Source organism: Patiria miniata, unplaced genomic scaffold (genome assembly GCF_015706575.1).
Source record: "Patiria miniata isolate m_02_andy unplaced genomic scaffold, ASM1570657v1 HiC_scaffold_26, whole genome shotgun sequence".
NCBI classification, from domain to species: Eukaryota; Metazoa; Echinodermata; class Asteroidea; order Valvatida; family Asterinidae; genus Patiria; species Patiria miniata.
The window spans coordinates 1,836,282-1,849,937 of NW_024037065.1; the positions used below are offsets into that span (position 1 = coordinate 1,836,282).

Genomic DNA, 13,656 nt, shown 5'->3' on the forward strand with positions numbered 1-13,656 from the left:
AATATCCTATGCCTGGTATCCACGTCGGTTGTGGCATGGAACATTTCCATTATTCGGTCCGCCTTTGACAATTTCAAATTTGTATTTGCCTGGATGTACTTGGAGCCCCACATGAAAATATTAAAACACACTTTCATTGAATTTACAAATATTAGGGTTTTTTTCATCCCGTATCCATGCGCTTTTACGTCATCCAGCAGCCACTGAAGATGATCTTCATATTTTTCCGTTGTATGGCTGCCGCATAGATACACATTAGGTCTGTGCATGGAAAATGTAAATATAATTCATTTAACAATCTGAACGTGGGAAAACAATAATTGAAAAAAAAAAAGGCCACTAAAATTCAATAAAACGATTATTAGTGTTATCTGCAACTAACGTTTTTGGCAAATTATATTCTTATGACTATTATCTGCGTCATATTGAAATGCATAATTTCATTATACCCATGTTTTAATCAATTTTGTTTTCAATTGTTACCAAAAAACCCATAAACAAGTCAATTGGAATAATCATATTAACAGAAACTTCACCTATCAGGCGAGACAGAAACGACCACTGTATTGCGTTTCAAAGAAAGGACCTTGTATACGTCATCCTTGATTTCTGGTGAAGCTGTAGCTGTTAATGCCAGTGTGGGGGAGTCGATCAAGCTGGGCAAGATGGCAACCCTCCTGTAATCGGGTCTGAATTCCAGTCCCCTGTGTATCGGTACAACACGAAATGTATAATAAAAACATGCAAACATGACTTGATGACGTCATTATAAGATTGTAATTCTGAAGGTCTATTAAAACCACTCGTAATATTTGGTAACGACAGCAATTGCAGTAAACTATTATTGTTCATAAAAGAAATATGAACAGTGCATTTTTATAAATTGTATATAGCGTCCTATTTGATGTTAACAAAATGTATGTATTCTTGTTTAATTCTGAATCCAGTTAATGCACTAATTGTATTATTACCATTCCGAAATACAGTGGGCTTCATCATATGTCACCAATTAAATATGTTTGTCTTTTAGTAAGTGCCTCCACGAGGTTTGCAGTATAGCTTCTGGTGACGCCAAGATGACACTGGCGTTTGCTGCGTCTTTGTCTGGAGAGAAATAGGCGTAAACGTATATGACTACAGTTATTATTTTTATTTCATTTCATACCAGTTGTAAATTGAGTTTATGATATGTAACTTTGCAATTTCATAAGTACTCACCATAGTTAGCACCATTATAAATGTTGTGAACGGAAACGTCGTGCTTTCTTAAGTACACCGTATGGTCCTCCATTATGGCATTCAAAGGAGTTATAACCAGACTGGTGTGGTGTCCACCATTGAGCTGCATTCGGTAAACATCAAACAAAAACAATGACCCAAATAAATGAACATGGAGGGGAAATTGGAAGCATTGAACGTGAAGGTTGTCTCAATGAGTTAGAATTTAAATCTTTCTTAAATATTGTACAGGAAGTTGAAGGACTTCATATTTGAAATATTGAAATTATAAATTGGTTAAGTATTGAACTAGGTGTCTTCTATAAAGCTAACTTGTTCCAGTTTTGTAAAGTAAAAATCCAGAGCAGTGACACCGTGGCTAGTTTGCATTTGCACTTGTACAAATATATATATTATACACCGTGTATATTCCGTTTAAAACTACATGTTAAGTATGTTAAATGTCATCACTCATCACAGAAAAGTCCTAAAGATGGACGAACAAATAAAGACAGATAAAACAAAATTAAGCATTAATGTTTTCCATTTAAGTTTAATTTGCTCACATAGTATTATGCATACGGGATTAACAGAGCAATTGAAGATAATCCTTAAACACTTACCTTGTCCAAAAGCAGAGCCGGCAAATAAAAACAGGCGCTTTTACCGTATCCTGTCGGTAATACCGAAAACACGTCATGCCCATTTAAAACATGGCATATTACCTCAACCTGCTCATATTTTAGCTCGTTGAAATCAAATTTGTGTTTGCCATTCAGGTGAGCAAAAGCACGTCTTACATCTTCATGAGAGAACATGATGGTGTACTATGACTTGTAAAAAAATACACTGGAATGCCAAAGGAAAATACAAATGAGAGTTACGATCGAACACTACAATGCATTGCATTATTCACGAAACCTCGCCCAGCAAATCGTTCACATACTTGACTTCACTTTAATTGCAATGTTGATTTGGGGCCACCGTAGCATATTCGCAACTCCGAGGGAATTATTTCTTAAGTAAATGTGTAGATGTATCAACAGAGGGCGCTGTTTCATCATGAATTTTTTTCAGCTGAGGAGTGTTATGTCACGTGGTATTTACAATGCTATGCGGCACACATAAACGTTAGTCTGGCCTTTGAATGTCGATAACTCTCTGCAAAACTACAATTATCAGCTGAATTTCCCGTGATAGAATGCTCAAAACAGCAACTTGGCAAGGCAGAGGTTTCGGGGAACGTTGAGGAAACTGTAGTGAGTAAGAAGCTTGCACATGGTTTTTTTTACTCGGCACCAACTTTTGCACGATATGGATACCTTAAGTTTTGGGACTCTCATACACAGTATGAGAGTCCCAAATTTTCGGACTAGGGCCTAATGTCACGAATGTGTGCTGCTATGCACGTACGTGAGATACGCATCGTGTGTGTCTCGAAGTTGACCTGTGACCTTGTTTCCATAACGACCGGACCTTTGCCGTCTGTCGTACGGTGCAAGAGCATTACTTGTATTACACTTACAATTGACACCGTCAAAAGGGAGATAATTGACATAAGCTATATGTGCAAAGCATAAATACAGGGTTTAAATGTTCTCTCCTATCATATATGTGTAAATGTTATTATTTCAATACAGGGTTTTTATAGACAGTGACCGCTGCTATAACCATGCTATAACTTACTCGAGGCAGAAGCCGAGAAGTTATTTTCTCACCTGGCGTTGGGTAAGTGAAGGAGCAAAATCTATTTTATTTGTAGTAATGTAACTGTATTAGAGCTTTTACATGTACACGGGTGTAATTATATCTCCAACTCTTGCCTATATTTTTGTACTTTTATTAGGTTTTTTTCCTTGTATCTTGGTTGTATGGAGACTTATCTACTGACCACGATTAAACCACGTACTGTTGAAGAAAACCCAAGAGAGTGTCAATTACTGGTTGGTCCTCGGAGAAGCAATTCTTCACCCAAGCATGGTGATGAGCTACCGTAGTCACCCCCCTCCAGGAACATCACAGTTCCTGACATTATTAAGACTAATGCATAAATCAAAATATTTTACATACAAAAACAAATGTATTTTAAAATCTAGAATAACTTGATTATGTTCATTGCTTTTAAAAAGGGAATAACTACCATATTTTTAAATAGGTGCAATATCCATTTGGCTATTTACATGCATATTTGAAATAGAATATATTTATGTACATAATTTTAAGTACTGGGGCCATTTGACGTAAAGCTTTAGCTTAATTTAATAGCTACTTATTGGGATTAATACTTTTTGGGATTAATACACCTAAAGTAAAGTTTTTCTGTCAGTGTCATTTATGTGTACATGTACTAGTCACTGACAACAATATGTGTTCCTCGTGCTCGGGTGGAGACCACTGCGGCATCCACTTCAACCTATAAGCGCAGGAAGCGACTTTTTGAAACAACTGAGAAAATCCTTGGATGATCCGGCATCGAAAAAATTGAAGGCCCATCAGTATCACCAGTTCAAGACAACCAAGCGCTATCACTGAAAAATTATCCTGGATTTTCATGGACCAAAAACAGAAAACTTAAAAGGTACTTCTATTTGCTTTTTTAAAATAAATGGACTCCATGGATCATGATTTAAATTCAAAATGCTTTCTGCAAATATTTGAATCCATAGTAATTGTGTTTTATAACCCCTTTTGCAGGTGGCTTGTCCAGTATGGTATAAAGACGGCAAGTGAACACAAGATGAGGGCACTACAGAAAGCAATCATCGACAATAATGTTCTGGCCGAGTATCATCAGATGAAGCACACCGATGAAGACACCGGAGGGTCCATAATCAAGAGCACACCTTGTGTACCACTTGTACACAAGGTGCATCAACAACTAGATGCATATGACAAGTGAGTTCCACTTTTGTCTCTTACCCAGCTTTATTCTTTGAGGGGTTATAAATTATACACTGATACTATACAGTAAACCCTTTGTTACTCTTCAGGACTGACCAGTTAACGTGGCACGATGGTCTCATACCAGCAGACGAGATCTGGCTCAAGCTGGGAGGTGATAAAGGTGGGAAAATCTTTAAGCAAATGTTCCAAATGGCGAACCTCCAGCACCCAAACTCTCCTCAGCACACAATAGTTGTTTGTGCCTTTGAGGCCACTGACAGCCAGTTCAACATGGACTTGGGGCTGATGCACTTCCGTGAGCAGGTGGTTCAGCTGATGTCATCTCAGTGGAGGTATACCTTGTAGTTTTGTTTGCATCTGAATAAACAAAGGAGAAATGTTAATTTTGTAAATACAGAATACATGTATAACAAAATTTTACATGCGTATTTATGTCCTTTCCCTAACTTACATGATATACCTCTCTCATTTACAGGGGTCGCAAATTCAAATTGTTCGTCTTCGGCGACTACAAATACTTTTGCAAAATATACGGCTTAACTGGGCCTACTGGTATGTTTTAACATGTTGTATATTGTATCCTTAACTGTTGATACTGTCACTGATTCCCCCCCCCAAAAAAAACCCCACTTTAAACAACCTTTTGACACAACTTTGTTATGTTTGAAAATATTGTGAACACTTGCAGGGAGACACTGCTGCTTGTGGTGTACGATGCAATATTCAGATATGCGACTCCCCCTCCAAATGCGCACCAAGAATTGTGAGCCAAGAAGTCTTGAGAGCATGAAGAGATCACTGGATGAATTCAGGTCAAAAGGCGGCATCCCAGCAAAAGCTAAAAACTTCCACAATGTGATTCGTGAACCACTTATGAGTGTGCCACTTTCACAGGTAAGCTTGAATCACTTTCACAAGTAAGCAAAGATTACATGTAAAAGCTTATACTGTAGTAAGATTAACTGTGCTCACTTCAATAACATATTAAACGAAAACCTTTTTCTTTTACAGGTGTGCATTCCCGGCTTGCATATAAGTCTTGGGTTATTTATGAAACACTTCAATAGTTTCGAAAATAATTGCCACAGACTTGACATGGAAGTAAGCACAACACTATCAGCACAGGACATCAAGGATCATGATGATTCCTTCACATCTAGCTACAAGAATCTTGTTCAGATAACTCACAGTGCAAGGAGTGAAGATGCTCAGGCCAAAGCAATCGCTGATACCAGCCAGGCTCTGATGCTTCAGATGACAACACTAGCGGTGGCAACAGAACCAGCCGATCCGGCAGTCCAGATGTTGGCAGAGGCACATGCCAATAGCTTAAAAGTAAGTGCAAATATTAAATTAAATCATTTTAAAGCTTAATGCGTGATTAAAAAATTGTACGAATAATGAAAATAATGTACTTTGTCAATTCGTATCATTTACAGCTTTCTAAATCGAAGGCATTGTGGAAGTCAAGGGACACTGCACTGAAGACAGGGAAAGGTCCTATTGCAGGAGTACTAGATACCACACTTAAAACCATCAGAGTTTGCAGACAGGCCTACCACGGAGGAAGTTTTGTGGGCAACCACGTACACAAGTGCTGTAAAGTACGATGTCTTTTTAAAATCTTTTTCATTTTTATCAATTAAAGACAAATGTTGATTGTTCAATGAAATGTGCTTGTTGTACAGAAACCAAAAAAAAAATCATTTTGAACCATTTTATTACAGCCTGAAAACATAAAGAAACTAACCTAATCGATAGTAAGGGTTGCAGAACAGATCTGTCCATTGATAACCCCAAAAGCCCGAGAGTTGTCTGGGAAGTATCAGGGCCTCTTCACCAGGTTCGCTGAATGCCACAATGTTTATAACTCAGCGAGTATCATGACTGATGACATCATTAACAAACTTGGTGAGTAATGCCCCCCCAAAAAATGGTTTTCTGAATAATGCATCACTTTCCACAACAATCAATACATTTGTAATTATATTTTGTTTGTACTGCAGAAGAAGATATCACATCCTACTGCCAGTATTTCCGTGTCGAATTTACAACAGATTCCTGCCCTCCGAAATTCCATATGCTTGTGGAGCATATCATACCATTCATCAAGCAGTGGCGTTTTGGTTTAGGATTCCTTGGAGAGCAGGGTGGAGAAGGAGTCCACGCTCGTCTGAACAACATCAGGTAGGACATCCGTGGATTCAACGATGACCTGGCCATCTTAAAGGCAGTCATGACATCTCATTGGGTGCAGACAAGCCCTCTATGCACAGGTCCTGGAGAAGAATGAAGAAAATGGAAAAGTCGTTCACATTGCACTTTTGAATCGTAGGTTTCTTGCAAGTTTGGATATAATATTCTCTATATATGTGTATTCAAAATGTAGTCCACCATGTCCACAATTTTTATGTACATGTACAACAAGAATTTTCCCCTATGGATTTTTCATGCACCTAACAAGTTTGTAACGTCAGTATAGTGTGAGAAAAATAATGAAAATATGTCTTTTTTAGAAATTAAATATATTTAAGACTTGGCTATCCTTTCATAAACTGTAAGACGAGTATAACTACCTATACATGTATTAGCCAGCGGTGTATAGCCCACATCCGATCCAAAACAGCTGCAGCTTGTAAACATTAATCTGCTCCAAAATACCTACATTTGTTCTCGTTGTGGGCTCATGACAGATGATTAATTATTTATTGGTACATTTTGTAGTTACCGTGTAGGCCTATACATAATAATTCAAAAAAAAATAAATAACCTTAGTGAAACAGGCAGCACAACGTGGTAGATGGGCCAAATAAAATGGTTTAATATTTTCAATGTTTTGTCATGTTTTTTTAGGCCTACTCAAAATCGAAATGTCTGTTTTTTGTTTAAAAATTAGTAATTTTATTGCTGCTACAGTCAGGAACAATGATTTGGTCTGCGTTTATGCAGGTTTTATGCACCACGGCTATACTTACGACGATCTTGGACAAATCCCCGTTCACCTGATGAAATCCACCTGTTTAAGCAATAAGCGCGAGTGCGAAAATGCACGCGATGCGGCCCGAATATCTCCGTAAAAAATATTTCGAGCAATGACCTCTCGACCTAAACTGACTTAAAATAGGCCTGTTAACTAAACAAAATATTTGTGCTTCCAAGGAAAACTATAAATTTTTGTATGCCAAAAATGCAACAATACGATTAAAAATTCAATTTTTGAGATTTTTGGAGGCCAAAATCCTCGTTGTGATAAATTTGTGAAATAAATATTATTTGTGTGTTAAAATCTCTGTTATACATTAGTAAAAGAGGTAAATAGGAGGTGTCGTAACCAGGGCTCGCAGGATCGGGAGTGTCATAACCAGGGCTCGCGGGACCGGGAGTGTCGTAACTAGGGCTCGCGGGACCAGGAGTGTCGTAACCAGGGCTCGCGGAACTGCGAATATTGCCGTTAGGTTTTGCAGTGACATCATCACCCTCTTCATTATCACCATCTTCATCAGAAGTGCTGCTGTAGTTATATGCATTACCATCAGGACTTCCTGTTTCAGAAGCGTTATAAACTCTGTTTGTTGGATTAGGGGAAGAGTCTCCAAAGATTTCCTGCAACTGTCTCTCAAATAATTCATCCTCGGTCACAGTTTCTTCATCGACCTCCACATGTACGGCATGATCAGTACTGCCCTCTTCATCAGAAGTGCCATCACATGAATCAAGGTTTACTGGACTGGATACATCATTGACAGGATTTGAGGGGCCGGGAGCACTGTTTCCAGGGGCATCAGCACAGAGTGGCCTTCTCCTCACTTCTTCTAGGACAGAAACAATTCTCAGTGCATCTCTTTTCTTCTTGGCCCATTTTGCTTTCTGTTCACGCCGCTTTTCCTTCCGGATATATTCGTCCTCATCCATTACGGCTTCTTTTCGAATTGGTCTATGCTTAAGTTGGTGTGTCACCCTGAAAATTAATTTTTCAAGTTGAATTGATAATTTTCTAGCATATTGTATTTGTTATCAGCTTTCGAATGAGACATCGCACACAAAAAAGAAGAAGGGGAATCGGTCCGCGCCAAGTAATTAATTAAGCGTCCTAATTACAAAATGCAACTTTTTTCCCTGTTTTTTGGGCGGTTGTCAAAATCAAAAACTGTTGGCGACAAGTTTTTAATTTTATTTTCTCTAAAATCCACATTGTTTTGGCAGTGATTTCATAATTAAAGTAATTGAAAAAAAAAAATTATGAAGAGTTGGCCCTGCCAAAATAGTTCCTTGCTGGTCAAGAAATACAAGGGTGATCATTACTTACCAAGACCAGACATATTGCACACAAGAAAACCACAGGCACAGCACACCTCCACCAAGGGAACCTGAAAATGTGGGGGAAATGGAGGACAATTTATTAACCCAATCTAAAACTCATGAGAAATTGTTACATGTACCGGTACACTACATACACAAAGCAATATAGGCTAAATATCATAGGCAGCAACCGGTCATGCCAATGGTCACAATATGCTTTCCTATACCTGTACATTTACGTCTGCGATATTATACTGCAGGAGTTTTACATTTTGAAGTAATTAATTTACAATATTCTTTAAAAAGTATGAAATATACATGTACTGTATCTGGAAATCTAGTTGTACACATCCTGACATGTACATGTCTAGAAATCTTTGAAAAAAAAATGTAGGTCTACAACGTCCAAATTTTTATTTTTATATTTTTCTTAAAAAATAATCAGAAATTTTGTTGGAAAAGTCTCAAAGTTGGTTTTCCGATTAAAATCCGAAAAAGAGTGACATCAGGATTCAGGCTGTTCAAGTCTTCAGGAAACTAATTTTCCTCACGCAATTCAATAAGGCAGATTCACGCGAGCCGCCGATGGCGGCGCTACATTTGATCCCCATTTGGTGAAATTTGTAAAAAAAAAAAAAGCCCTGAACACACGCTGAAGGTTCAACATTTTTTCCTACATCATGTAAATGGGATGATGTCAGTCCCCTATGTAGTATGTGGCCCAATGGGGTCATACTAATCACCGTCAAGAACCATCAAGACCATCGTCAAGCACTGTCATGACCATCAATGGACCCTTCCGGCCTGTCAATCATACAGCGCGCATTGACCAATCAGATTACGACTTTTGGTCAGGTGACTTAACAACAGTTGCCATAGGCGTGTCCGCCATTAGGTCGGTCAAACTCGGTCACATGCGCTGTGAAAAGTACATACAAACACATGGGATCTATGGAGCTGCGCACGGTATTTTAGACATAAAATGCGGTTTTGTGAGTCCCATCTGTATACGATTCTTTAAAAATATGGACAAAATATGCTGCTGTGGAACATGCAAATCAGACACTGTTGTAGGTTTACAAAGATAAACCGAATTAAATTATTTTCCGTCTTCTAAAAAATAAAAGGCCGGACGTTACCTTGAGGCTTGAACAATGTTCTCGTACTCGTACACAGTTATGTTTTAACATGTCACTAGCATAGATTTTTTCACTCAGATCGAAGCCTTGGAAAAGGATATTTATTGTCATTGTTTTGTCAAAATATTTAGGCCAAGGCTCTCAGTATCATATCAGCATGATCACCTTTCCGAACAGGCCCAACCACCAACGTTAGGCTGAGTGACAGAGTTTTTATCCAGCACTGTGGCAACTAATCCGAAGGCTCTTCTATGCTTTCACATGCAGTTTGTTTTAGACACATACGAAGAAAGTAATTCCCAAAACTCAGGCTCACCTGCTAAAAATTTACGATAGGCTAGGCCTAGCCCTACAAACATGGCGGTATGGCTCTCTTAAAATCTGTCTTGTTACTGTCGCCATTACCGCCATGCTCCGGCGCAAGCCGTAAACACCAAGTGTCGACTGCCGAAATCCGAGAAAGTTCGACTCCAAATATCTTCTGAAATACAGAAGACAGAACCCTTACACATATACCATCGTGCTCGTGAGATTCTAGTGTTTTATAAATAACGGTCAAACTTACCGAAATTGTACATTTGTCCATGTATGGCGCTTGACAAACTAGGCAAAATTCTGACAATGTTATGACATGTTGGTTGGGCGCCGCCAAAGTTTCATCTGCTCGTGAAAAGCCGAGGTGCCCGATTATTCATGCATAATTCATAATGACGTCACGCGTATACGGTAAATGCCATGTACGCGTGCAGCGCGTGACTCGGCAGTCTCAGTGCACGAATCAACATGTGCGACGTCATTATGAATTATGCATGAATAATTAGGCACCGCGGCTTCTCACGAGCAGATGAAACTAAGATGGCGGCGCCCAACCATACATGCCATAACGTCGGATTTTTGCCCAGTTTGTCAAGCGCCAAACATGGACAAATTTACGACTTCGATAAGTTTGACCATTATTTATAAAACACAAAAATCTCACGAGCACGATGGTATATGTGAAAGGGTTCTGTCTTATGTATTTCGGAAGATATTTGGAGTCAAACTTTCTGGGATTTCGGCAGTCGATACTTGGTGTTAACGGCTCGCGCCGGAGCATGGCGGTAATGGCGACAGTAACAAGACAGATTTTAAAAGAGAGCCACATACCGCCATGTTTGTAGGGCTAGGCTAGGCCTAGGCTGTGTTTTGTCGATGACACGCCGCTTCCGACCTTCATTTCATGCATTCTTCTGTCATGTTTGTCGACCAAGTATTTCCCCTGTCTGGCCATCCTTCAAAACTCCAAACAGAACTTCTTGCACAAACGCACTCTTGAGGAAATTGTACTCTAATTTAAGTTTCTCCCGTTTTCTATTTCTCCTCTCCGAAATGATTTAAAGTACCGCTGACATTCCTTCCGGTCGCCATTGTTAATGTTTATATATAGCGTAGGTTTACATGTACGTGGCACGTACGGTACACACACAAAGTTTGTTGACTTTGACCGAGCTTATGGCGTTGCCATGCCGTTGCTAAGGTGGGCGGGGCTTATGACCAAATTCGGATCGGTCCATTGCTGTCAAGACCATTTCGTTACGTTTAAAATTTACCCCAATTATTGACACCAAAAGCTCAATGTAGCTCAAATATTTACAAATATGTCAGTTTTATGACAGATATTACAACATTTGCAATAATGATACAGAGCGCCCTCTGCTGTCAAAAGTTAATTTATTTAAGCCTAGGGGGGCCTATTTATTTATTGAAAGAAAAGCATTTAAAATATTTTTTTCTAAACATTTCTTCTAGGCCCACGCAATTAAACTAATTAGCTTTAATTTCTTTTCAAAATTATATTATTATTTAATCAAACCTGACCGGAAAATATTACCCTTGGATAAATAATAGGACATTCCTTCCAAAGCCTCAGGAAAACAAGATGGCGTCTAATCTCACGGCTCTTTGGAAATGTTGGAAGATTCTTTGTTTGCCACGTTAAATAACCCTTTCTTTGCTTAACAGATAATTATACCGACCATATTTCAGCTATAATTAGCTTTTGGTTTCAATAGTTGGTAAATGTCGGTCGGAAAGACGATTGTCTTGACGGTGCTTGACGGTGTCCAACATTCAATTTTCGTAAATGTCACCATAAAATACGGCATTGAAATGCAGTTTTACATGAGAAATCTCTGTGCAGGGAAGTAGTTCATATACCATATTTGTAGTATGAAGACAAAAAAACCCAAAGTAATCATTTATGTCAAGGATGTTGACGGATTTATTTGAGACTGATTTGTAATTTGTAAGCGCCATCAATAGGAAGCATGGTGCATGCCGTCAACATGTGGGGCACTGCCACTGGCCGAGTCACAAATATGCCTTTATTTTTTAACGTGTTAAACATGACATGTCGAGCATCCAAAAATTGCCTAGCTCATCCTCAATTCCTTGCGAATACGGAAAATCATAATATTCTTACCTTATAATTGGAGTTGGGGGTTAAAAACGATCAATCCGATCCTTGCAACTTCAATTTTAAAACTGCACGAACTCACCGCCTTGCAGAAATTGTGGTACGTACGTGGCAGGCGCCGGTACGGTACGGTCACGCGGACTTACATAAGGCCCGCGCTTTCCATCGTTTCACTGGTACCCACCCACCCCGCCGCCTGGCCTGCAACATAACAGGCGCTGGGGCTGACGGATTCGAGTTCTCATTGGATAGATTTTGTGCGATCTGTGACGTGTGATCTGTGATTTGGGGGGGGGGGGGGGGAGCAATTCAACATTACCCATATTACTTCTCATCACCCAGTTGTAACTCGGTAATATATCGGTTTCAACAGGGTGATAACAGTAGTATTTTGGACTTGAACATTTCGTGGGGATTGCTATAAGTTTACTGTTATTACTCAAGTTCGCAATGTTATAACCAATTCAAGCCATTCAACATTACCCATTTTACTTCTCATCACCCTGTTGTAACTCGGTAAAATGTCGGTTTCAACAGGGTGATAACAGTAATATTTTGGACTTGAAAAATTCGCAGGGATTGCTATAAGTTTACTGTTATTACTCAAGTTCGCAATGTTATAACCAATTCAAGCCATTCAACATTACCCATTTTACTTCTCATCACCCTGTTGTAACTGGGTAAAATGTCGGTTTCAACAGGGTGATAACAGTAATATTTTGGACTTGGAAATTTCGCTGGGATTGCTATAAGTTTACTGTTATTACTCAAGTTCGCAATGTTATAACCAATTCAAGCCATTCAACATTACCCATATTACTTCCCATCACCCTGTTGTAACTCGGTAAAATGTCGGTTTCAACAGGGTGATATCAGTAATATTTTGGACTTGAACATTTCGCGGGGATTGCTAGAAGTTTACTGTTATTACTCAAGTTCGCAATGTTATAACCAATTCAAGCCATTCAACATTACCCATATTACTTCTCATCACCCTGTTGTAACTCGGTAAAATGTCGGTTTCAACAGGGTGATAACAGTAATATTTTGGACTTGAAAATGTCACGGGGATTGCTATAAGTTTACTGTTATTACTCAAGTTCGCAATGTTATAACCAATTCAGCCATTAAACATTACCCATATTACTTCTCATCACCCTGTTGTAACTGGGTAAAATGTCGGTTTCAACAGGGTGATAACAGTAATATTTTGGACTTGGAAATTTCGCTGGGATTGCTATAAGTTTACTGTTATTACTCAAGTTAGCAATGTTATAACCAATTCAAGCCATTCAACATTACCGATATTACTTCTTATCATCCTGTTGTAACTGGGTAAAATGTCGGTTTCAATGGGTTGATAACAGTAATATTTTGGACTTGGAAATTTCGCTGGGATTGCTATAAGTTTACTGTTATTACTCAAGTTAGCAATGTTATAACCAATTCAAGCCATTCAACATTACCGATATTACTTCTCATCACCCTGTTGTAACTGGGTAAAATGTCGGTTTCAACAGGGTGATATCAGTAATATTTTGGACTTGAACATTTCGCGGGGATTGCAATAAATTTACTGTTATTACTCAAGTTCGCAATGTTATAACCAATACAAGTCATTCAACATTACCCATATTACTT

General features: G+C 38.7%; 2 protein-coding genes across 2 annotated transcripts; one reads left to right on the plus strand and one right to left on the minus strand.

Moving 5' to 3' along the window:
- Window positions 1-1,292: 1,292 nt before the first annotated feature.
- LOC119733716 lies at window positions 1,293-6,313 on the plus strand. Its single transcript, XM_038207100.1, has 9 exons — window positions 1,293-1,351; window positions 3,913-4,113; window positions 4,209-4,454; window positions 4,598-4,674; window positions 4,811-5,016; window positions 5,134-5,457; window positions 5,562-5,721; window positions 5,926-6,033; window positions 6,129-6,313. Exons 1-9 carry the CDS (start codon window positions 1,293-1,295, stop codon window positions 6,311-6,313), a joined length of 1,566 nt encoding a protein of 521 aa, XP_038063028.1.
- Window positions 6,314-6,388: 75 nt separating this feature from the next.
- LOC119733718 lies at window positions 6,389-8,532 on the minus strand. The gene is made up of 3 exons (XM_038207101.1): window positions 8,429-8,532; window positions 7,421-8,080; window positions 6,389-6,401 (listed from the first exon to the last, which is right to left on the minus strand). Exons 2-3 carry the CDS (start codon window positions 8,032-8,034, stop codon window positions 6,389-6,391), a joined length of 627 nt encoding a protein of 208 aa, XP_038063029.1. The 5' UTR covers window positions 8,035-8,080; window positions 8,429-8,532.
- Between the last annotated feature and the right edge of the window lie 5,124 nt (window positions 8,533-13,656).